The following is a 26,295-nucleotide window of genomic DNA, read 5'->3' on the forward strand; positions in this document are numbered from 1 at the left end:
GCCACTGAGAGAAGTGATTAAGGCCGGCCAGCAAGTCCAGATACTGGGAAGAAAGTGTTACTTACACACACAGATCTAAGTTAGAGGCATTTGGGCCAAACAAAACACCATCTGTGAGATGCAGAACAAAGGAAAAGATGCTTTAGGGTTACTTGAGTTCATCTTTCAAGCATGGTGGAGGAAATGCAACAATTTGGCTGCAGTAATGTGTGAAATCTGTGCGGGATAAAAGGGATCTGAAACCAGGGAACAGCTTGTGGGATGCACTTACATGATCGAGGGTTTAAATGTCTCCAGATCTCCTCACCAAACTCACAGCTAGGATGGGAGTGCAGAATTGTGTTAGAACAATTCTTTAAGTTACATGTAAAGAAATAAACTACTCCTATATTAAAATATATATCCTGTTCACGTGTTTCCATGGAAAATGTGAAATTTTCTGTTTGTGACCTGAAACCTTTGAGAGATACTGTATTATGTGCCCAAGTAACAATTTTTCAAATCAGAATGAGCTAATCAAGCCAAGCACCCTGGACAGTGAGCCAAGAAAGTGGGGGGTGAATATCACTTCAGATCTCTGCAGTCGTAATTACGCAGTCGTTGAGTACTTGATAGCCTCTTCCCTCCACCTCCTCACTTCCTGGGATGAAGTAAAGAGAAGCTGCGGCTTTCCTCCGATCACAATAATCTAATCTTCATACAATTAGGAGGCAGAATGCAGCGCAGTTCAGTAGTGGGTTTTAATTACACTCTCAAACATTCTTTACACGGGACCAACAAGAGATGAGTGGAATTATATTAATCTGGGTTATATCTGTGTTGGCTGCAAGCCCTCTGGGAGTAACCGACACAATGTCGTATCAGTAATACGGTACGTGACCAGGTTAGGCGTCGAAATGGACGCCTGCGATGCATTTATGTGCAGCAAAAGTAGCAGCGTACGAAAATCATTTTACATCCCAGCCAATCAATAAGCAGCCATCTGTTTTAATCCAGCCCATCAGATAAACCCTGTGTGATTTCAACAAACGGTACAGTGCAGTAGAGTCGGGACTAAAACACAGCACTTCAAGGTGGAAAGGGTGAAAGCGGCTTTTGAGAACAGTCATCAAAGGGAAAGAGGGCACACTAAAGACAGAGGAGAAAATGTGAGTAGCCTGCAGGGATTCCAGAAAACTGAACAATAAAAGCACACAATGATAAAAGCGCTTGAAACAACTGAACTAAAAATACTCTGCAGTTTAAATAACACATAAAAATTCACGCTTTGTGACAGTGAGGCTCTAGCTGGATCCTTATCACAATTTACATACACGTGACAAAAAAAACAACATAAAAAACCCTTGACCCCTAGGGCCTCTCTGTTAGGCTGTGTTGGTTTTTTTGCAGGTTAAACATACTGCAGAGACTTTGAGATGATGAAGATGGCTGTGCGGATGCAAGTTATCTATGATAAGAATGAAAAACTGTAGAAAATATTCCTTAACAGCCAGAGGACATTTTGGAGTCTTAAACAGCACTTCATCAACAAAATACCAACTGAGTGACATGTACAATTAATCCCAAAGCCCACTGAAGCTGCTGTGGTAGCCTAGCACCTTACTAACACACTGAGGTGTTTTCCCCATAGACATCTTTATTTTTTATCATCATATGTAAATTGTACTGACATACTTTATAGCTCTGTAACGCTTCATGTGGGCCCCTCGTGTATCAGTGTTACTCTTATCAAAATACAATTACACAGTTTAGCAGTAGCTGTATTTGTTGTGCAAATTTTAGTTATTAATTTTAGACTTTTTTTCTTAACAATGCAGTTTTACAAGTTATACATTTACTCAACAACACATGAAGTCCATCTATATATATATATTCTTTTTATGTGAGAATATAAATACTGGTTTGTGAGGATGTACTGGTTTTCAGTATTTTAAACAAAAGTAAATGATCAGTAAATATCCACATGGTGGGAAGATCATTGTTAATGCCACCATTACTAGCTTATCTGCGAAATAAAGTCTTTGTGTTCTATGTTTGAAAGGAACATCAAAGGAGATAAAGTTATCAGAATGTTAAGTTAGAACATCGACACCACTTTTACCAATATTTATCAAGTCCCAGCAGCTAGTTAGCTAACGTTAGCTTTAAGTCTTAAATTGAGAACAGGTAGGTTTTTTTCCCAGGCAGATTCTGGATTTTATTACCTTTTGAAGAATCCAGACAAATTTCAGTCTTTAGTTCAGTCTTTAACCTAAGCCAATTGTCGGCTGGAGATAACTGAGCATCTGCAACACAAAATCGGCATTCATTTTGGCAAAGAAGTCATTTAAATGTTAAACTACTGCCATCAGCTGCTGTAGAATCTCTACTCACGGAGCTTCTAAATCGACAAGCCATTTAAAAGATCTTCTTTAAATGCTATGCTAAGTCAAGTGTTATACATCGGATAAATCTTCATTGCCACAGATGTTAGCACATTTAAACTAAAATCACATCACAGTGTCAAGTGAGAGTGAGGAGGTGGCATTTGGCATGTTGTATACATTATCTACTTGTGCACATACATAATGTTCTTCAGAGCTACAGGGCAATAAAAATGACACTTGGACCTCGGTAAGTTTCCAGGTTCGTGTGGACCAGAAAAACGTGGCTCGAGTGGAATCTAAAACTTGGACGAGTAAAAGGGCAGACCATTATACATATCAACCCTGAGCCTGGCCCAGTCAGTCATCTTCTGGGTGGAGCTTTTCTCTCGGGTCAGGAAACGAGCTGCCTTCTTCAGCTTGTCCTCATTCCTCTCTAGGTAACGCAAGCCCTCAGCCTGCAGCGCGTTGAGCTTCTCTTGGCGGTTCTCGTCTAAGGAGAAATCTTCGCTCATGTAGGGGTTGAAGCGAAAGTAAGTGTTTGGAGGAAGGAAGGCGTCGAGCATGGCGTGAACCTCTGGAGGGGGAAGGAGAAGTAAGAGTGAGGTCATATAAGAGAGAATAAAAAAAATTAAAACACAATTCACTTCATACTGCCTTACTAGGGGCTAGCAAAGTCAAACCTTATCTATCAGCGCTGTTATAGGATTACAAGTGTCACTGAGTAAGCGCTCAGGGCTAGAGTGTGAGGTAACACCAAGTGAAAATGTCTAGCCTGTCTATCACGGCTGTTTTCATCTGCCTTGCATGAGCAGTTTAAAATCAACATCCTACAAATGCAAACAAACAGGCAGCGGGTAACAAAACAGGCCTGAAGCACCCAAAAAGGTTTCTGTCTGAGTTCCCACAGTATTAAAACCAACCGTCTCCAAGGCTCTGCAAAACTCTACAAGGAGTAACTTATCTGGAGGTGATCTGGAGAGTTTTTATAGAGCAAATCAGTGTTAGACTATTGTGTGCTGAAAAGTTATACACAGAGACAAGAACAGCTTACTCACAAGAGATAATGCATGTGGTTAAATCAGAGATGAACCTTGTTTTCATTACTTTAATAAAGCACTCGTTATTCAAAATTTTATACTGTCAATCATAAACAGTTTGGTCTTGTGCAGTGAGCTGGATGCCAACTGCTAAAAAGTGTTCTACTATTTTCCCTCTGCAGAAAGGATTAGTTGTTAGATAGTGATATCATCACCTTCCTAGTGAAAGTCCCTTTTACCTTTCACCTACCAAATATGGAAATCCAAACACAAAACAATAACACAAAGACTCCAGAATTGCTGCAAACCTTTCAGACTCGTTTCTGTGTCTTGTAAGACATCCATGTATTCACCAAACAAACTGAAACATGCAACCTGTTTGCTTAAACACAGTATCCTGTGTTTAAGCAAACAGGTTGCACGTATATTGGATGTACAAGGTCTTTATAAAAGGAACAGCTGTTTCAAGAACGAGTGGCCCAAGGTCATTTTTCCAAAACACGTCTGAAGATATATAAAAAGTAATATTCTCCATCTTTGTCACTGAAACCCTATTAGATCTGCTTTATCTATCCGCAACAACAAACACAGCTAAGCTTGATACACCAAAGACAAACTAGGAGGCTTGCGAGCACTAAAGCTTTTGAAAAAGAGGAAATCTGTGATAAACACTCTTTCTAATCTGCTGTTTCTAAATAACAAAAGCCCGCAAGAGAGCTAGGAAAGGGATTAATCCCAAAATACAGGACGAACAAGTGCAGAGAAGCATCTAGGTCACACACACACTGCACCACAGCAGCAACAGGGAGGGGAACAAGCCAAATTTAGGCACAGCAGAAGTGCCCATGTCTAGAGGTGATAAGGAGACAAAGAGGTTGCCGCTACAAAGGGCCACAGTGGGATTTATCTAGAACAAAGTCGACCTGCGGTGCAGTGTTTTCTAAAAAGATACCATCAAAAATCCTAAATCTCCCCCTTAGAAAAGAAACAGAAACAGGGAATGATCACTGCTAATGTACATTTATTTAATCTTCTTGTGTAGAGGAAATACTATAAACAGACCTGAAACAACACTGCAAACAAAGGCAGTTCAGTTAACAGTTTTTTGTACTGCAGCCATCTTTACACTATGACTTGATCCTGTCACGGCAAGTTTCAGGCTTTCATCACTCCTTGGTTGACACAGGTGTGCTTTAGAATTTAGTTGTACATTTAGCAGCTGTCAAAGCTGTGAAACACTGGCGATCACAATAGGTCGCCATCATTTTGCGGTGCATCCTTACCTTCAGTGTCTGTCGCACTGCTGATGACGTTGGTGAGTTTTGTTTTGAGGCTTGTATATGCAGCGTTGCTTTTGCCAGTAGATTCAAAGCGACCCGTACCGAGCGAGACCACACACTCCAGAGGCGTGTCAGGCCACAAGCACTGGCACTCATGTATAGCAAGTGCTGTGGGGTTGTTAATCAGTAGACCTCCATCCTGTGAAAAAACAACAACAAAAAACCCAAAAGTGCTGTTAGGCAACCTGTTTACAGGCTAGGTTTGGTGTTTCATGCCAACACCAAAGTCAGTGAAACCAAATAATTGGGGTTTGAAACCTTTCATGGATTTTAACAGTCAATAGACAAAATTTCAGAAGAACATCTGATAAAGTGAAGAGGAAAAATAAAATCAATCAATCAATCAATCAATCAATCAATGTGCAGCTTTAGTGCTGCTTGTAAGTCTATTAAACAAAGAGTCCCAGCATTTCCCCTCCCCTCACAGTTTCAGTCAGACTTGCTTTGATATCGAACAACTGCCCATGAGTGCTTTGTACCCAAGGCAGTGGGGGAGTAACTGGAGAGGCTGCAGAATTGTTGAATAGGCATGAGGCTGAGGGGCCGCAGGGCTGGCACCAGGATCAAACACACAAGGGCCCATTCTCATTAAGGAAGCCGAGCTTGGGGGGGTTGGGAGCCGCAGGGCCCCAAATGTCTAGGGACACAGTAGAGCGAATGGTGCTTGTTTACATGGCCGTGTACACACATGTTTGATCGAGAGCACATGCTCAGTGCATACAATAGTGTGTGCATTTCTGATAGCGTGTGGCATACGTACACACACACACACACACAGCAATGGGGGAAAACACCTCGCGTGTATAAATTTGAGAGTGCGATATGGAAAACTGTTCCATTAATCCAACATAAAATTGCAAAGCTCTGGCTATTGTAGCTGGACTGGAGGAAAAGCTCCCGTTACAACTGAAAAACTTAATGTACAAGTTCTCTACGAAAACCTGGAGTGCTAAAGAGAATTGATTTGGCATTAGATAACAGTAAAACAAGTTTAAGGGTTTACTGACACACTTGCAGCTCAGCTATGATTTACTTAGACACAGAGTTCTCTGCGTCAACTGCACTGTCAGCAGCTCGCTTGCACTGATAAAAGCTGTGCTGACACAGATCAAGCAAGTCTGTGTCATCAGTTCATACTATAATGAGAAATGCAAATAAATACAATTTAAAAGACACATTTTCCATTAAAAAAAAAGAAAGAAAGAAAGGCACACAAAACCTCCCAAAACATTTTAATGATATTTGAGTAGAAACAAAGGTTATGATTGATCTGTTCAGTTTGGACAAAGAGCCAGCTGCCTTTGTATTAATCATAAAGGCATTCATTGACCACAGATATCATGAGTTACAGGCTATAGCTGGTGTTGTAATAATGAATCAAATGGATAAATAACTTCTGGTTGTATTGTCGTAAAATAAAAAGTGTAAAAAAAAATCTTCATTGGAAGGTCAAATCACAGAGTAAGGTGGTGGATAAAGACAGCTGCAGACATGAGCAGTCATTCCTATTACACTAATTTCAAGTACTGCACACTGCCTGGAGGATGCAAAGACAGTAGTTTCTACTGTGTTCTACTGTCCCGTGGATGAGTGCATGGATTCCCAAAAAATGTTCAGGCATTTGTTCGTCCACACGGAGCTTAGCTGGGCTCAAGCAGACCCGTGCATACTCACAGATGGGGAAACTAACACTTTGCTGACCTCGCATTACATTTCATTCCTATCACAGTATTGATATAATTATGATTCTGTTATGATTATTACAGTAGTTTATATATTGCACGCCAATTTTTAATGATGGCATTGATATCAAGAAAAGAAATCAAGAAAAAAAAATTCCCTATAGTGTAACTGCAAAAAGCACAAATTGTGTATTTAATCACCATATTATGCTCTCAATTTTTCTGTGTGTTATTTCCATTATTCAACTTGTCTCTTTGCTTAATTGTTGCCGCTCTCCTCGGCAAGTTTCTTCAGTTTCACCAGACTTCAGTTCACTTTATCTTCATTGAAGCAACACCACGAGTAGGCGTGAAGTACTGACTCTGGTAAATCAATCTGGGGAAGAAATTTATTTAGACTACCTACATGATTCAATAAAACATCTTCATTTGACACTAGTGTGTTAAACCCATTGCAGGAGGAAGCTTTACACAATGCTGCTAACATTTTATTCTAACAGTTTGTATAGTTCACTTTTTCAGGCATTCTCTCATAAACAATGCAGGGGGCTAATACCACACCAATAAGCAGATCAAGAGAAAACTGACTAATTTCATGAGATATGAATGGATTTATATATCACTAAAATTATTATGTACACGCTTCATCTCCTTACTTTTCTGTGATAGTCAACTAAACTTTTTCAGGTTTTGAATACCTGCTTGGACCTAGCATACATTCTGAAGACATCACCACAGACGTATTTATCAAGGACGAATGAAATAACTGAGAAAATGTGACACATGTTCAGTCAAAGAGCCATTAGAGGTCAATAACATCTGTACAAAAGAATGGCAGGATAACCTTTGCAATAGTTCTCTATGGTTTCATTCACAGAGTAAGTAAACCAGCTGACGTATAACAGGTTAGTATTGGTTAATAGGTTAACTGGTTAAGTCGCAGCCCAAGTGAATACTGGACTAGACCATTAACGATAAAAATGGGGGAAGGGGATTTTTTTTCCCTTTATTTAAACAAATTGATTTATATGTTATTATGACCCTGATGAAAGCCACGAGCCGAAAGACGTTGGTCCGTTAATAAAGTTGTTCCTCTTTACCTTCCTGCATCCTCTCCATGCACCTTGGAAGTAGGTGAAGTTGTGCCAGAATTTGTTGTTGCTATTTATGCACAGAGTGACAGACATAAAGATAGAAAGACACTGCCAAGCATTAAACTACTGCAGTGGTTAAAATTTAACTAACATGAAAAACTACAAAGACACGTGTGTCTAATAATCTGTTATGATAATGTGTAATCAATCATTACTACGATGATCTAAAAGTTAGTTGCTGAGATAATAATTAGAGCCAGAGCCTCAGAGAGCACCATTTAACTGGCTGAGATGGAAGTCATACAAAGAAGGCTTCACTCTGTGACAGAGCATAGAAGAACTGCTGAGGTGGCCGTTTGTCCAAAGCACATCATTATGCACCAGTAGGTTGTCTGGCAGACCGAGAAATGAATCACATAAAAAAAAAAAAAAAAAAGAGGAAAATGCCTGGATTGGATGTGCCCGTAATAGAGACTTAGGGGAACTTGCTGCACTGGGCACCAGTCAAACCCAGCTGGTAACAAAACAACTAAGCAGTTTTCTTATCACTCACCCCAGTGTGAGAGGCTCCATTTTCTGAACTCTGCGGCAATGATGGCAACAGTCCGGGTCCAGTTATGGCTTCTTTGTGCTTAATAGCTGGGGGCAAGTTTCAGAGGCGCAGTGGTCGCGCTTGCACACAGTGCCAGGGCATATAACTTTAAAAGCAGACTGTGCAATGGTTGTCTGAGCGAGGGACTTAATGCTTTAGCTTGTCTGCATCTCAGTGCACCTGCTGGACGAGCCCAGAGCGGGTAAAAAAGGTCAAGGCAATTATGAAAAATATGTTTTTGATAGAAAGACCTATTGCATCACTGAAAGACTGCTAGGCTTTCTTTCTGTATTCTCTCTCTTTAAAAAAAAAAAAAAAAAAAGTCATTTGTATAGTCATCTTTTTTACGCAGGTGTCCAAACAGGCTGGTAGTACCCCGACTTTCCAACAGGAGCACTATTTAACATTATTACTGCAAAAACAACTTTTTAACCATTTAAAAATAAGTGAAACTGTGAAAAGAATGTTAAGAAGAAACAGACATGACTATATTAAAGACTATAATGTAGTGTGTTGCAGAAAAATCTAATGAAGTTGGCATGCTTACTAGCTACTGCCTGGTTGCATTCTAATGTAATTTTCTCAAGACATCATACTTGTCCATCTGTCCAACACCAGAGGAGCAGACTTGCCCAGAGATCATGTTGCCTTTTTATATGCTCTACTATTTTGACCTCTTATCCTACAGTCAAGGGCAGGAAGTCGATAAATTGAATGGCAAAAGCTAGAACCAGAAGATGAGCGAGTCAGCTAGAGTTTGATTTTAGCCTTGCAAAGCTTCCTGTACTTATGCTTCCTGGAATGCTAGGCCAGGTGAGTTTGCAAGTTGAGACTGCATAACTTCTGCAGCCAATCATCACAAGGTTTGGTTGTTGGATTATTTGAATACGACAGTACTGTAAGGCAATGGCAGACACAAACAATAGTTGCTTTGACAATAATTTTACACATTTTTTTTTTTTTTAAAGTGTTGCTAAAAGAAAAAAGTAGCATTACTTGGGATTTGTTGCATGCTATTGCAGGACAGCAGCAACTCCTGATAGACTAAGATACTCTACACACTGTTTTTATCAAAGTCCAACCGATAGAGGACTTTTTATACTAATAACGAGATCTGGCAATTTAAAAATTCAATACTCCAATGTACTGGACAACAATTTTTTTTTCCACGAATTTCCCTAACAACTCTTACACGTATTATTTATTCACTCGTTCACGCTCTGCCCGAGTCTGCTCAGATTAGATGACTGTTGTGTTTGCAGCTTTCCAAACCAACAGTAAAATCGCAGAGAACCCTCTGGTGGACAAACTGTGCAACATCAACACTTATAACATGGTTGAAAGGTGAAAAGTCTTTTTTTTTTCTTTAACTTTTTCCATTTTCATTCATTGGCCAATACAAATACCAATACTTTACCTTTTTACACTGGCCAGTACTACATTTTCACACAAAGATTCTTGAGGCCAGAGCACATCTGGATGATGAATTAAGCTGAAACTATGATCCACTTGGGACAAACTGCAAATAAGGCTGCATGCAAAATGGCACCACTCAAGCTGTCTGTCAAACACGCAGCATGACGCGAGGCAAAGGTCACTTCCATTTACGAGGATTTAGAGCTGTAATGCTGCTTATACTCGAAATGACTCAATGTCACTGTAAACAGGAATGCCATGTGTCTACAGACTAATGTCCTCAGAGAGTACACCCCTGTCAGTAGCAATCATTTAACCCCCTTTGAGGTTAAATTCTCTATCAGATAAAGAGGAATGCCAGCTCTGAATTCTGGCTTTCATAGAAGCTTAATGATTTCCTGTGACAGTGTTTGAGTCTTTCTTCCGGTGTTATGGGTTAGTTACTACTCTGAGGATCAAAGCTCGTTTAGCCTCGCCTTTGCCCTTCAGGGTCTAATGGCTAATTCACAAATGTGCTCATCACTTCTATGAGTCTGTATGCAAATATACCAAGTTTTCACCTAATTGGGGCTCCCACACCCAGGGGGACATTTTTTCAAAAAACCGAATGGCTTTAAAAAGATGTTGTTCTTACAGTATATTCTGGAATAAAAATTTCTCTCAGTTAAATGAATAATATTGAGATTTGCATGATTTATTTACACTGCTGCTTAAAAAAAATGTCTCCACTGTCATTAACTTTTGGGAGCTTATCTTCATTGTGTCAGTTTAAGCTGCATTATAGGGGGAAGAGCTGATTTGAATAGCAAAGAGGTGCTATCGTGAGATCACTAAAAGTCATTTCACGCCCCAATGTATGTCAGCTCCCATTAGCAGGGACAGCAAACTTCATCCTATTCATCCAGCCTGTGCGCCTCTGCATCCCTCTCCCTCTCTAACCCGTGGGTAAACCTTCAATACTCATTTGTGGAAGGGTTCATTATGAACGACCACAACACAGAAAAGGAGGGAGCGTCAGCTTAAATCTAAATGAGGTGAACCTTTTGAAATAGAGCCTGGTGTAGCATTCAAATCTCAGCTCTGGGGAGAAGCTTTAGTCATTACACTTTCTTCTTTTGCTCCTCTGACAGGGATGGACTGAGGAGCACTAAGCTCTGTAGTAATTTGTTATGATGCCCCGCCAATGAGGCTCCCTTCTCACAAATGATTAATTAGGGAAGAATTACATAAGTCATGGACATCCGATTACGTCTGTCACAATACCAGAATGTTTTCCAGAGATGGTCGTTCACTTGATAAGCAGATAATTAGGCTGCCAGGAAAAAAAAACAACTATGAATCTTCCAAATCAACTCATACCATTTGCACACAAAATGAAGCCATCCCAGTCACTGCCTGTGCAATCAGAGAAATAAATCTGCTCATTGACCAAAATGAATTCCCCAAATGGTTTCCAATACACATAAAAAGCATCATTGTGATCTGCAAGGATGGAACTGAAACGGTGTGAGCACCAGTCCTAAATGGTGGCCAGGTCAAGTCAAAGGGCTTCATGCCATATTAAGTAATTCCATGGACTAGCTCTTCACTTGACCTTATAGCTTTATGGGCCCCTCAGGTCACCGTGACGTTCAAATCATCTTCCCAGGCTATAAACAGAAGAAGGACTCATCTGTAAGGGTGCCAGCTTTGCCCCCAGGCAGCCAAAACAATTGAGATATACTGCAGACAGTTACCTTTTCCCACACGTTCTGTGAATACACGACCACACATGAACACCCAATATTGAAACAATGAATCATCCCTGTCGACTGCAGCCGCTGAGATTAAACTGTGACAATTCATGAAGCGATATAAATGCCTTCAGAAGCTCTCCTCCATATTTACTCAGCCTAAAGTCACTCTAGGCCTTATGCACATATTTGACAGATTCATATTAAAAAGCATGATTTCAAAACTCATCCCCTGGACAATTTAGACTAGATTACCCTGCTGCTTTGCTAAGAGGATGATGGAAGACACACCTCCGTGACAATATATTGCAACGCGAGGTTTAAAGCTGTGAATTCTTTCCAGGGTCTGCAGTAAAGAAGTCATCTGAATGTGATGCGCAATTGTGAAAAGGCGAGGGAGGTCAGAGACGAGGAAGATTTGCTGAAGCTTCCACACAGCAGTCAGTCAACATAATAAGTGGACCAGCATAATCCTCAAACAAGTGTGCCAGCTCAATCGAGTGTTTGTGCATGTGAGAAAAAGTGTGTTCTACAGAACAAAAGAAAGAAAGAAAAAGCGATTTGAGCAAACAGAGGTGATGTGACAATCAGAGGTGGGTGCTAACAAGTTACTCAAGTGCACATAGCTCAGAAAGTGTAACTTTCAACTAAAATGCACTTGTTAGAGGAGTTTTAAAGAAGCACAGGTTTCACTCTCACTCGAGTCATTTGTTGCAGAATTATCACTCCTACAACTCTATTATGCTTGACTATGTTACTAATTTTACTATTTATCTCCTGCCCTTCTATTAATGATGACAGAACAAAATAACAGCCAAATTATTCACAACATTGTATAATATTGCATTTAATTCCATTTAATTATAATTATAGCACTTTTGAATTTATCCAACACCACTGGCAGGTCTGATTAACAGATAACTGCAGTGCAGTAAGTGAATGAGTGAGCGCTGCTCTGAAGTCAGTGCATGTGAGAAGTGAAGGAACAAATATGCTGTTTGCAGAGTTTAATAAAATTAACAATGAAATATCACCTTATTATGTCTCATTGAGCCTCAATGAGACAGTAGAAAATAATATCGCCAATCAAAAATGTGAGATTTACTTTTTTATTTAGCTACGAAAGGTTTTCACATATGCCTGCCTATCAAATCAGAATTAAGCAGCTCTCATTGTGCCTCACACTGCTGCGCTCATTGCCATTATTTAGTGTCTGTTTTATGAGTTGCCGTACTTTAATCAAGTGAACTGTGTGGCTCGCATCAGTCTGTGTTATGCTGAAACCTATTCACACCCCTTTTTGCTATTACAATAACAAACTGATTCATTTAGTTTAAAGCTTTATTTTCATATTGTATTTTATTACAGTAGCCGAGATGCAACGTTAGATAATTTTAGCTTTTTTATCGTTGTAATTTTATTACGCTGTCTGAAACAGGTCTCTTTTGTAAACAAGACATTGATTCTCAATGGGATTACCTGCATGAATAAAGGCTATATCAAAAAATAAATAAAAACTAAAGACAATTGGCATCTTTTGAAACGATTACTTTTGCTTAAGTATGTGTTTTCATAAGGCAGCTCTACTTACAGTAGGTACATTCTTGGAGCCACTCAAGCCACCCCTGTTAAAAATGGGAGATGGGACTTATTCTCAAAGGACAAAGATCCTGAGTCAGTCTCAGAAGAGGAAGCTGTCTGCAGCATGGCTAAAATGTGAGCTCCATCCTCTAACAGTCTGCAGGCCAAGTTCCCAGGGCTTAACATGGGAAGAGCAAGCAGGGATGAGAAAGAGTTTAAAAGCTCTGATTCACACCCTGAATCTACAACATCTCCTCTCTCCTCTCTGCTTCATATGAGTTAGTGCCATATACAAATATATCATTTATGACCAATAATTCCATCTCCAGAGGCCTTTAAGAGGGGAAAAAAGAAAAGAAAAAAAAGAATTAAAATGTTAGGATCTCTTCAGTTACACCTTAGAATGCCATTTAATTATGAAAGCCCCTCTGCTTTTCACGTCATTCATAGTCACAGATACCACATTTAATGCCTTCCTGTACTAATTTATGTCTACTCCCTCGTTCATTAGTGACAAATACGTATGGGAGGGCTGATGTGACCTATTCATTTGTGGCTGAGTGAAGCCTTTCGGCTGAGCATGGTGCCACGTTGGGGCTCCAAGGGGTCGCGCTGGGGGTGGTGGTCCACTAGTCCAATGTCTCCCATCAAATGCTGGCAGGGGTGGGCACAAAACAAGCTCCCATTCCTTCCCATCGCCTCAGGAGACACCATGGCAACTAGGCCAAAAAAACAAACAAAAAATGGGTCCTCCTCACCATTCCTGGCATGCCCTGGCATCCCCTGTGAAATGTCTGAAGTCTTTTACTTCTGTGTTCTTTAGAGTCGAGATAACTGAGCGAGCTTTAATGTGGAACATGCGCCTCCTCTCTCGCTTCATCTCATCTATCCTCCACCCCACCTCTTTTTCCCTTGTTCCCCCCTCACTAAAGGATGATCTCCACGGCTATGGTAGCGAGTGTGAGGCTTTGATAATGCCATGGCTCTGCTTCAAAGGTCTCGCTCCAAGTTACAATTTTCCCAGTGTTAGTAGAAAGAATCTATAGAATCTAGGTGCTTCTCCATCAGGTTTCCATTCCAGCCTGCAGACTCACAGAATCATCAACAAACACTCATCTGTCTTCGAAAGCTGCTTGAGAAGTCCAACCTTCGTTCAGCACATGCCGTTACAACTGTTGCGTTTGCTGTCACAAAAGGTTGATTGTCTGAGGGCTTGAATTAAGTGGGAAAGTCTGTGGGCGTCGGTGGAAAAGAGTGAGATGACTCTCTCTCTAGGGAATCCTGACATCATACACACAGCATGTTATGTTCACAACTGGTCTCAAGCAGGCACCAAATAAGTCATCAGACTGGGTGGCATTTTGAAGATGGTCAAACATTCACATGGAAATTAGAGTGCTTAACAGAAACCGTATATGAACAGGAGCTTGTTACGGGTCCTGCTCTTGGATTTTACTGTGTAATCATAATTAGAAACTCATTAAAATTACATCTGAACTATCATCACTCAGGTTTCCATTAGCTTGAGCAAAGTAGTCTTTGCTTCAGCAAAGAAAACTGACAAATAGATGAGGATAGAATTACTAGCTCTCTATAAAAAAGTCATTTTTTAAAAAAGTATTTCTAATGTGCTGTTAAACATCTGCTGATCCTCTTCTGCTTATCCTTCTCAGGATTGGAGCCCATCCCAGCTCCCATAAGGCAAAAGGCGGGGTACAGCCTGGACAGACTGCTGTTAAGCGCTTTGAGAACTTTTCCAAACATCTTGGTTTTATTTTGGATGCTTGTATTATTTTTATTTTGCACACACAAAATTTTTTGATTTGACAAAAATCCAAAATTTCAGGGTCAAATTCTTAGCCTCCCAGATGCTAATAGTTAATTCTGTACCCTTCTTGCTGGATAATAGCCTGCAGTTATGTACTAGTTTTCAACAAGTTTCACCTGAGTGACCCAGCCCATTCTTCTTTGGCGAACCTCTCAAGCTACTCCAGATTTGTTGATCTTCTGGCATGAACCTCAGGTTTTCAGTTCACCCCACAGATTTTCATTAACATTCAAGTCAGGGCTTTGTGCAGGCCAGTCAGAAATGTTCTCTTTTGTTTCTGGAGGTAGATCTTCACCAGTAGCGGCACATATTTTGTGTCATTGTGTTAAGAGACAAAGCGATGAACTGGACCGCGTTTTGCTGCTGAATGCTGGAGATTTCCCTTTCAAAATCTTCACATATCCTGCTTTCTTCTTGATTCATTCATTGAGCAGATTCCTGGTTCCAGATGCCCTGAAACATCTCCACAGCATAATAGTCCCACTACTGTGGGGATGCCGTTGTTTCGATTGTACCCCTCTCCTTTCTTTCTCCAGATATAACCAGTCTACATAATCTTTCTCCAGGTTGTTCTTGGCATACTTCAGTTTGACTTAAAGGTGTCTCTCAGATGTAGAGTTTTGTTTTTGAAGCCCATTCAGGATTCTAGTGGCTGTCATCTTCGAGACTACAACACCTGTCTCGGTCAAGTCTTTCACTAGTGTGTTGGCAGTTGTTCTGGGGTCTTTAGACACATCTATCACTGTTTTTCTTGACAGAGTCTTTGAAATCTTTCACTTCCTCCCTCTGCTGGGCTTGTTCTGTACTGTGTAGCTCTCTTTTGAATTTCTTCATGATACTTCACACTCTAGTTGACATTTGGAAACACTGTGACTGTAACTTCATATATCCATCTCCTGTTTTTCAGGGGGCTAATAATATTGACCCTGGTAATTGAGTTTTTTTCTGATATTGTGTGCAAACAGATATCATTTATTTTTTCTATAGAAACTAGTATGGTGGGAAATGCAATGTTGAAAATCCCTTGCTAATAATTTTGTCCTTATCTGTGAGTCTAACTTCATATGATGCCTATATCAAAATCAACATAATCCGAATTTACCAAAAAGATACCATGAAGCCTTTGATACACTAGGATTAAATTAAATTGACTGATTTAGGCAAGTTATTTTATCCTCTTACATCTCAATAGATCTTAAAATTTGAAATGAGAAATCAAAACACGGAATTCGGGTAGGTAAATGTCAGCTTAAACAGCATGAACTCAGTGTCTCAGGAACCACAAATAAGGTGTGCTTTAAAATATACACGTTTGGTAGCCAGACATATCCTGGTGTTACATACAAATGTAAGTCATCTTCAGGATAGTAAATACAAGCAAAAACACTCCCAAAACTGCAAGAGCTGTGCAAACGCTCCGTATGCACATGAATTCTCAGTCAAGGCCTTTGAATATTCTTCAGAGATTTTTTAGGTTAAAATTAACCCTAGCTCTTCTTACCAAGAGCTCTTTCTAATTTTACTCAGTTCTTCAGCTGGAATTTTCTCTTGACAGACTTGAAATAAAAATATAACAGCTGTAACTGATTTCATGTCAGATGTGTTAAATATATTAAACTACTGATGGCGTCTCATCTCAAAGTACGAGGCCTCCTGCTGGCCGCCAACTAAGTGATTTTGCAAAAGCAGCTCCATAATTAGATTGTCTGTATTTTCTTTCCAATGAAGCAGATGTAGCAGTCACACAGTTTTGTGTGATGAGGGAAGCTCTGGATTGGGATAATTTATGCATCAGAGGGAGACCTGCTAGACGACATGCTGGGGAAATCTCCCACAACAGGTGGGTTTTCATCATCCAGTCTCTTTCATTCTCTCTCCCTGCACTTCATTCACCTGCACACCTAACACAGCTTCCAATTAGGAGTGCCAGAGCTCGCCTGTGTGGGATATTGCCTTTGATGTAAACACACTCTCATTCACGTGTGATGGATCTACACTAAGTTCATCAGAGTCTGTTCATCTGTGTTTTTAATGTAAATTTAAGGAGATTCCCACACTTGTATGTGGCAAATCAAACACAGGCTACGTCAACTGAATACTTAGACTGTAGTGGAACATTATTCCCCACCTTTTCCCACCTGTGTTTTTGCCTTTTTAAAATAAGCAGCATGACTACTCTAAATAAAATAAAACAAGACGTTTACCCAGTTTCTGGTGTGACTTTCCTCATAAGGTTTCTTATATCGTCTGTGCTTTCTGCCATTCCATTTGCGTAACAGAGCAACCTCTGCTGATTTATTGATCAGCAAAATGGCAAAATGGACTGGTGGTTTGTTATGTTGCTGATGGCTAATGCGAACCTGTTTAATGGAGATGGATTTAAGTGCGTCTCACGACGACTCTACCCCTCATTCTTCTGTCAAAATGTAGCTGACTGGAAATAAATACTAACAGAAAGGAAATAGAGTTCCTCCCTCTCACTTGCTCTGCAGAGAATTTTTCTCATTAGAATTCTCAAAATCCTTCGAAACTCTCCAGCATTGACACTGACTGTGCGGGGCATGTTAATCTAGAAGACCAAGACTAAAAGCTTTAATACTGCAGCAGCGGACTGCAGTTGAAAAAAAGAATTTGCATGAACACTAAATATCAGCGCAATTCTCAGCTGGCCAGCAAAGGTCTTTCGATATGGCACGCTGTGACAACAATGACTTCTGGCTGAGTGCATGAAGTACGTGTAACGCTCTGACTGTCAAAATGTTGCTGAACAGAAGTAATTATAGGATGTGGACTAGAAAAACTTTACTGGAAAAATCTGTTTTCCCTAAAATGACTATAAACCCTGAACTATTGGTCAAATTATACAAACTGTATTCATGTTGAACCAACAGTACAGTTTATATGCCAAATCTGAGGCTATTCGTCTACTAAAACTAAGCTAAATATGAAAGAACATTTAAAACAAAATAAAATAAATAAAAATAAAAACAAAAATACTGGCGGCCACCAGTGGCCCTCAGCCTCCAAGTAGATACTAGAGATGGCACGATACCACTTTTTTATGTCCGATACCGATACCGATATCATAAATTTGGATATCTGCCGATACCGATATGAATCCGATATAGTGTTTTTTAATCAACAAAACTGTTTTTTAAATATCTTGCTGCATTTTGTATAAGTTCATACTCAAGTTTAAAACAACAACTACACTAAAGCTATTCTGTTATACCTGTATGCAAAAAAAAAAAAATTTCATAGTTCAGCAATACTGATCAATCTAATAAACTTAAACCTACACCATCCTCCCTATTCTGGTATTTTAAAGAGTACTTAGCATAAATATTAAGCAACCTAACTAATAGGGTTCCAACTCCCAGCAACAACAAAAATAAATAAATAAAAAATAGGGAACCACCCCTCACGCTCCACCTCATGATGCTTAATCGACGTAATCAACCTTAATTTGATGCAGTGTGGAAAAAAAATGCACAGAAATCAATTATTTTTCAAGAAATATTAAATAGATTCAACATCTTTCTTCAACAAAATTGCAGACTGCACAGATGGTACCTTCCCAAAGGAAAAAGTACTATAGCTTACTAGGGTATATATATTAGACTTAATAGTTACTATATACAGTAATTGACTTCTATTCATTTTACATCAAATTAAAACTTTGGGTGTCAGATAATTATTTATTAAAAGCTAGACATTTTAAATGAGAATAAGAAAGAAAAGTATGTCTTTGTGCCCCCTTTTCCCTGTTAATGCCCTATCGGCCCCCCTGGCTAAACTTTGCTAGATCCGCCCCTGCACAGTTACCAGCGTCAGCTAGTAGAAAAAGATCCTCGAGTAGAAAGTAATATTAAATAAATTCTAACAACAGCTGATCAAGCTTAAACGTGCTGCTGTTGTTCAGCCGCTGGTTTCCTCTTTCTGGTGCAAAGTGGGCCAAAAGCAAACTAGAGTCACGGACTCGCGACAGAAAAGCCGATCAGCTGATCGTTAAGCAGTTTCATGATTGAAGTAGCAGCAAGAAGAGGCAGTCGTTTGTTAAGCTTAACGCAGGAATGCTTTACAAACATTCAGAGATGGACTTACACACTTGCTTTACTTCTCTCGGGATAACTTTGTCAGAGATGAAATGCCGGGTTGTTAGCAAAGCTCCAAATGCTATCCAGACCACCGACAGGTCCCGCATGCCACAGCCGCTCTATCACGTGATGCATACTGCTCCGACGTGCTAACGTTCTGAGGTGAGTTACGGCGTGTTGCAAGTTTTGTGAGGTGCTTTCGTGATATTTAATGGATCGGATTACATTTTTTATTTTTCTCCGATATCCGATCCAGTAATTTAGGTCAGTATCGGACCGATACCGATACGTAATATCGGATCGGTCCATCTCTAGTAGATACAGCAAAGGTATAAATTATAAAATCCTATGTTGCCTCATTCTCGCATTGATATAAAACCAGCTAAATTAAAAACTGACATAAATAAAAATGTCAGTTTGGCGAAATTTGTCAGTACAGCCAGTATCAGGAGGATTTCTCCCTTCGTAACAGCTGTGAATGGGACTGACCTGGTGGAGATCATTCCCCAAAGGGAACTCCTGGAAATACCCGGGGGCTGCTGATGTGGCGCGGATGGCCTGCCAAAGCTGATGCTGGCAGCCCCCAAGGTAGTGTGAGCACATCCCAGGCAGCAGGTTGTAGTTCCTAAAAACATATGCCTTCAGAGGAGTGCCCCGATTCACAATGGTGCTCACAGCTGCCACCTGTGGGTGAGGGCATCAACATACAGGGTGACTTTCTTTGTCAGTGTCAGGTTGTAGTTGAACAAAAGCAGACAAGAAATGCAGGCATAATATCTAGGTCGACATTCTGACAGATCAATTTTATGTCATCACTGAGCTCTGAGCCTCAGAGGAGACATGCTGACATCTGAAAAGCATATACTCTTCTTTAGGCCCACTTTCTTATGGCTTTAGAGCCTATTTTTATCTGTCAAGCAGAACAGTAAAGAGAGGGAAATGGAGAAAGAAGGTTTCTGAGTAATATACAAGTAAACAAGGTGAGGCAAAAAACACGCTGGGGGAATAATGAGTCAGACCATCTCATAAAGCTCACCTTGGGGCAGTCAGGGTTTCTTGAAGTCTCCACCATGAGGTGAGAGCCCATTTTCTCTCTGTGGAGGTTCACAAAGGTGATGTTATTTTCTAGTGTAGAGGGTTTAGAGTAGCATAATGACTAAAGGTAAATGAGTTCCCTTCAAAGGAATGCTGACTGTGATTAATCATACAGTAATCTTTATTCTGTAATATAGCTTTCAGACTTTTTCAACAAGCAGCTTTTTTTGTTGTTTTTTTTTTTTAGGCATTTCTGTATTTTAATTGCTCCCATGGCTGTCGAAGAGCCATTGTTGTTGCATGGCACCACAATAAAGGAGAAAGACAAGGTGCTCATCTAGACACTGATCATGAACTATAACAGCAAAACTCACTTGAGGATGTTCTCCCACGCTTCACTGTCATAGAAAGCGTGGTTCCAGCCCATCTTCATGGTGCCGACAAATACATTCTGCTTGAAAATATCTGAGCCCAGCTTTCGGTACAGATCATCACACTCTTTCAGAGGGATCTGGAACATGCCTAGCATGAACCCGAGCACAGCACCTGAGTTAAAACAACCAGAAACATTCAAATGAGAGTGACTGAGATGTACTGTTAATTGAGCTGCTGTAAACAGGAGGTAGAGGAGGTTCAGACAATCCTTTGAGAAAGCATCGAGGAACAGCTTGTTCTCGTCCTCAAAGATGATGTTCATACAGTAATGAACCAGGTTTACTGGAAGGAAACTTACTGAAGGATCATCTGTTATAACCAGATGCTTTGGAGATCAGTTTACAGGATGTGAATAGGAATAACATGGTTAGAAGACTGATCAAGTATTGCCAACAGGATTAGGGAGTCACAATGGCACAATGTGGGCAAAAGTGCCAGATGTGGCCCCAATAGGTTTCTAAATGTGTGAGAACACCATTTGATTTAGGAGGCGTGTTGTCACATTTGACAACTCTCACTAAATCTGAAAATTTTCAGATTTAGTGAGAGTTTTAATCTCCAGCTGGTGGAGATTAAAACATATAACTGAGAGAATGCTGGACAAACAGAAACTTCTAACAGTGATTAAAGCCCAATGTGCTTTGCAAATAAACAGCAGGCTTTTAATCTATTTTTAATCAGTTTGAGGTTGGTCCACAGCTCCCCCTTGTGGTGATTTAACATCAAGGAAGCACCTAATGTACTTGACAGTAAAATACTTGTAAATTTTATGAATTCATTTTATGAATTTAAAATCAACTGTAATGAAAGCAAAATTTATTGTGCAATTGTACAATATTAGTTCTCACCCAGACTGAGAGGAAAGGGGCTGCTGGTGAAATTGAGGTCGAAATTCAGAGCAGAGCAACAAATAGGTCAGTGCTGCCTGTACTCTGCTAAGTGTTGCACTTTGTTCAGATAATCCATATACATGCCTCTGACTATACAGAAGTAGGGCAGGAGGACAGCGTACCTGTGCTGACACCACAGATATAATCAAACAGTTTGTAAGTGGGTTTCCCAGTCAGGGCTTCTAGCTTCTGTAACGTCTGAAGGGCAACAATTCCCCTGAAAGTAGAAAGCCAGACAAATACATGGATACATGCATGAGACATTAGTAACCAACTCATCATCAAGAGCACAAGATTTAAGACTAATAGAAGAAGTGTACAACCTTTGACACTATAAACTTGATATCATCAACTCATATCTTAAAGTAAAGATGAGTGTGGGGGGCAGGGGAGTGAAGCCGAGCGTGTACCTTAAACCTCCTCCATCTATGGACAAGATCCTTATTCCTCTACCTTTGACAGGTTTATGATAGCCCACCAGAGCGAGTGCTTCTCTAACGGCTGCTCTCAGACCCGGATCGTTAGCCTGTTCCAGACGGAGGAGGCAAGGGATAACTTTCTCCTGACAAATACAAACATAGCATGACAGTCAGCACCGGAAACAGAAAATGCTGTCAATCCACCATGAAGTGGTGTGGACTAGATAGTAGGAATGTAGAGGTGAACCGTCTCTCTGTTACGAGACGTAGCTGCGCTCTCAAAACCAAAACTTCAACATCATAACGGGTGAACAAATATGAAAACAAGCAAAGTTCAGGCATGCATGAATAAACAGTCTTCTTTTTGATTGTGCATTATATTCTCCTTGTTTTGATAATGCATCATGATTACTTCCTGTTAGATTTACTCTTTCCTTGTATTTCTCACCCTGCATCCCATCTAATTCTGCTGCCTGATATCAGTCAGCACATAGTTACATAAACCAGGGCACAAACTATCGACGCTTACTGAATCAGAGGTCATCCCCACGGTTTCCATGAAAAAGGCTGAAACCAGTTTCGCTCGTTCACCGGTCATTATTTATTCAGACTGAATTTAGCAAAAAATACACAGTGCAATCAATTTGCAATGAGAAATTAATGTTGACCTTCGTTGTCATGGTTAAAAATGGATGGGGGTCGATACTGGTGTGACCACTGCACATCTGTAAAACCTTGATCATAAATAAAATATGACATCTAAAGGTACTGCAAACAGACTGAGCAATGTGACCGAAATAAATGCCGAAGATGTCTGAAGAGATTCTTTTCCCCCCCTCACAGCATGAGTGCATGAAAACTTAAATATCATTACATTTATTTCTGTAGCCACTTGCAAAGTGAGGCTCTCAACAATATGAGAAACCAAAAACTGAATTTACAGAGAAAAACAACCTTGGTTTAAAATACTCTAGATTAGTATTTGTGGTATCACTGATGTGACATAAATCTATGTAACAGTGTGCAGTCTGCATTTAGAGCTGTGTGTAACCTGCTGAGCGCAGCTCACAGACTGACATTTTGCAAGCATCGGAGAATTCTCAAATACAATCAGAAAGCATAATGTATATGATTCTCATGCTAATGCTGCAGAAGCTCAGCAACTGACCACACAGCATATGCAGACCGTACATACATAACGTGGAAATTAACATGTAAATAAAAAGAAACATGCTGCTGAAAACTGTTTTGACAACTCCGTCAGCTCTCTATAAAAAAACATCACCCACGTGTGGATGTTAATCTGCTGGAAAATGAACAAGAAAAACCATCTTTACTGTGTAACGCAATTGGCTTCGTGTACGCCGCACACACCCACACAGTGTTTCTGTGTTTTCAGCTCTTTATTTACAGTTTTGCCTTTTCAGGTTGTTGTTGCTGGCTGGTTCGCACAGTTGCTGCGACAATTGCGCGCCCGCAACTGTCTGCTTTCAGTTCCCTCATCCTCTCGGATCCTGGCGTGCCGCCCAAATAGGGGAGGCATGATCTCCAGCTGTGTTGGTCAGTCTCCCCTGGCACTGCCCCATAAACCCACTGCACCACCCCTCCCCTGCAGCTGAGCCACAGACCACACCTCGCCACATACTGCTACATTTCTCACCTTCACTGCAACGCCACGAGTCTCTGGAAACTCCAAGAGGTGGTAACTTAAGTCCTCCACCCTGTTGATATAAACCTTTACATCTGATGCCCTGTGGAGAGCCTGAACCAGTGCCCGGGTTCGATTGTCCACACTCACTCTTGCAATAATCTGTGACATAAAAGCAAAAATAAATAAATAAATAAAAAATACAGTACATTTATTCCTCACTAGGCAGGTATGGTGGTTGCTGTGAATATTATGTATGTGCTTGATATATTATTTAATATGTTATAATAATATCTAAGACCATGTATGTTATGCACATTTAAGTCAATCCAGCATTGCCACAAACTAGATGTCAGACTTGCTTAGATCTCCACAACATAAAGGCCCCCGTAAGCCTATAAAGCGCCCTCTCTCTGTGGCCCTGTAACTTTTCAAGGGGGTTATTTTTGAATGTAGCTTCCCAGAACTCCCAGAACAGCAAGTCAACATCCTTCCAATAGACATATAGAATAACAAGTGCGCTGGTCTGAGTTTTAATTGTGGACACTCTGTTGTATTACACTATACTATACTGGATCATTTTAATATGCATATAATGTTTCACTCAAACACAGACAAAAAGCGTAACCCACAAAATCTGGGACTATTGAAAAAAAGTTTATATTGAGTAGAATGAAAGCAGAAAGTCCTATAGCATGCCCGTAGGATTCTCAAGGAACAGGTTATTAAAAATATATGGCTTACTACAAAAGGAAAAATTTATGAAAGAAATACTGCTGTGCTGTAAGCCCTACCTTTTCCCTTTGGTGCAGAAGTTTCTTGGCTTTCTCCTCCGCAGCCTTCTGCTCGTTACTAACCTCAGCCTGTTTCACTGACACGTCCTCTGATTTCTTTTCCTCCAGTACAGCGCTCGTGGACTCTCCTGTTCTGAACTTAGGAACAAAAGGTGCTATGTAGTTCCCAACAAATGCCTGCACAGTTGGAGCTGAATAAGACAGGTACTGTCCTAAACCCCTCTTTGGGGGAGCAGGGTCTTTCTTATTAGACACCGGCATGAGGTCTGAGGTTTGTTGATCCTGAGAGTAAGTGGAAGAGCTTTCAAGATGCTCTTCTTTCTTGTCCTGAGTGTTTATGCTGCTGCCAAAGTATGAGTTGACGTGATTTGCTACATAGGTGTAAGTCTCACCCAGGTTCACTGAAAAGGTGCTCGGATGGAAGAGGTCTGTGGATTGTTTGGGCATTGTGCTCTTGCTCTCCAAATCATTCAGCGAAGGCTGGAGCTCCTCTTGCCTCCTGGAACAAGTAGCTTTGACGCCAGGAGCAATACGTCTCAGTTTTTTCTCCCTCGGTTCCGTTACAGTTGGGACTATAGCAGTGACAGTCTCTTGGGTAGAAGTCTGAGCATGAGTGGAGGTAATGGAACTTGTATCACATGTGGCAGAAGTGGAAAGGGACGGATTGGCAGAAGATCTCTGAACAACAGGTTTCTGAGCAGTTGATGCTAGAGAGAGAGCAGCATTAGAAGGATTGTAAGTGGATGTGACTGTATTCTCATCAGGTTTGGGCCTTGTCTCAACACTGGCTTCAGCATTTTTATCAGCCTTTAAAGCATTAGGTTTGAGTCTGGAGATCTTTGACATCAGCTCTGTATGTGTCCCACTCACAGCTTTGGAAACTGTGTCCAGCGTGTTCCTGACACGAGACATATGTCGGCTCAGGCCAGCAGACCACTTTGAAGCTGAAGTGTTCAAATACAGGGTGCTGGTGTGGAGGCCAAGCCGATGTCTAACTTGGTTACCTTTAAAGAACCCCACCTTGCGACCCTTGGCCCTCAGGTGGTGAATGTGCCTCCAGCTGAGATAGCATTCCTTATGGAAAACGGGCTGCTGTGCATGACTCTTACAGTGAAACACACCACACAAAGGCAATGATGCTGCTGGTTTGTGAGCATGGGACTGCCATATAAGCAATGCTCTACTTATTTTCACCCAGGTATTTGAAGCCCATCTGTGATTCATATTCTTTCAGTCCACAAGGGTTTAACCCATTCGAAGAAATATCAAGAGTACACCCGTGCTTTCCCCATTCATTAACCTGGTAATGAAAAAAAAAAGTTTACATCACCACTACATACACCCAATAAGGGAAACACTGTATAGAATTAATAACCACAGAGCGTAATGCTATATCAAATCTATCATTGTATCACACACTGTTTATAGTAAATTGTTGACTTAAATTTGCAAGTCAATAAAGCCCTTTGGAATGAATCGATTTAAAAATAAAATATTTTTAACAATTGCATAACAGAAAAAAATACCAAAAGAGTTCTTGTTAATCTGGTGTTTGAGTATCGCTCAACTTTTAACAAGCACACTATTTCATTAACTGTCACAGGTGAGAGGACAACAGGTTCACTGTTAACTATGTCAACATCAGCAACTAGCTAACAGAGTACCGCTAAACGCTAGCTTTTATACAGGCCGCACACAAAACAACAAGGCATACCAGTCCTTTGTTTTGCTGTTTCACGAGAGACCAGATTCACTTAATCCTTCTATTAAACGGTCATCCTTGATTAACTATAACACAAAAGCATAACACCTTACGGGAGTGTAATAGGTTGCTCGACCCGATGCCTAATTTCCAGAGTGATGTGACATCAACAGTCGAAAGAAAAACAATGGTCACATGATCCTCCATCTTCGCTGCGATTGGCCAGTTGTCCTTTGGTCCTCTAAATAGTTTCTGTTGATTGGTTAAGCAGATTCTCCACCATTGACGGCTGCATAGGGTACACTTAATATGCTTTACGGTGTATGCCGAATGTGTCCAGGGGAAGCGGAGTCAGCATTTTCTATGAAGAAATTGTCCCCACACGTTTTTTGAAACTCGGGATTTGCTGTTAAAAATTGAAGCGCTGCAGGTGGAATTAAAGAGATGCTACCCAAATAGTTCAATCACATAAACAGCAAAATCTTTTGCATCAAAATTAAATAAAACCACTTGTGCGTATTCAAATAGTTATAGCGAGTTTAGTAACTAATGCGAGTGCCTGTGGGACTCACAACACTAATTATGGACATTTTAAGAAGGAATATT

General features: G+C 40.4%; 1 protein-coding gene across 3 annotated transcripts; it reads right to left on the reverse strand.

Moving 5' to 3' along the window:
* Positions 1-727: 727 nt before the first annotated feature.
* LOC308390463 (calcium-independent phospholipase A2-gamma-like) lies at positions 728-25,941 on the reverse strand. 3 transcript variants are annotated; one of them, XM_080872498.1, is made up of 10 exons: positions 25,803-25,941; positions 23,988-25,287; positions 23,206-23,355; positions 21,537-21,688; positions 21,249-21,343; positions 20,176-20,347; positions 19,803-19,860; positions 19,256-19,450; positions 4,687-4,882; positions 728-2,940 (listed from the first exon to the last, which is right to left on the reverse strand). In XM_080872498.1, the coding sequence occupies exons 2-10, from the start codon at positions 25,209-25,211 to the stop codon at positions 2,663-2,665; spliced, it is 2,520 nt and encodes an 839-aa protein (XP_080728624.1). In that variant the 5' UTR covers positions 25,212-25,287; positions 25,803-25,941; the 3' UTR covers positions 728-2,662. The 3 variants fall into 3 exon arrangements, with proteins under 3 accessions (XP_080728624.1, XP_080728623.1, XP_080728625.1); XM_080872497.1 differs by having other exon boundaries at positions 25,702-25,856; XM_080872499.1 differs by having other exon boundaries at positions 25,798-25,849.
* Positions 25,942-26,295: the final 354 nt, after the last annotated feature.

This window comes from Rhamphochromis sp. 'chilingali' (genome assembly GCF_963969265.1).
Source record: "Rhamphochromis sp. 'chilingali' genome assembly, chromosome: 2".
Lineage (NCBI taxonomy): Eukaryota > Metazoa > Chordata > Actinopteri > Cichliformes > Cichlidae > Rhamphochromis > Rhamphochromis sp. 'chilingali'.

Coding starts and splice junctions, on each gene's coding strand:
- LOC308390463 (XM_080872498.1), bottom strand. CDS start 25,211: ATGAATCACAGATGGGCTTCAAATACCTGGGTGAAAATAAGTAGAGCA. Junction 19,451..19,802: donor GAAACCCTGACTGCCCCAAG/GTGAGCTTTATG, acceptor CCTCACCCACAG/GTGGCAGCTGTGAGCACCAT. Junction 4,883..19,255: donor TGGGGAATGATCTCCACCAG/GTCAGTCCCATT, acceptor GTTTTTTCACAG/GATGGAGGTCTACTGATTAA.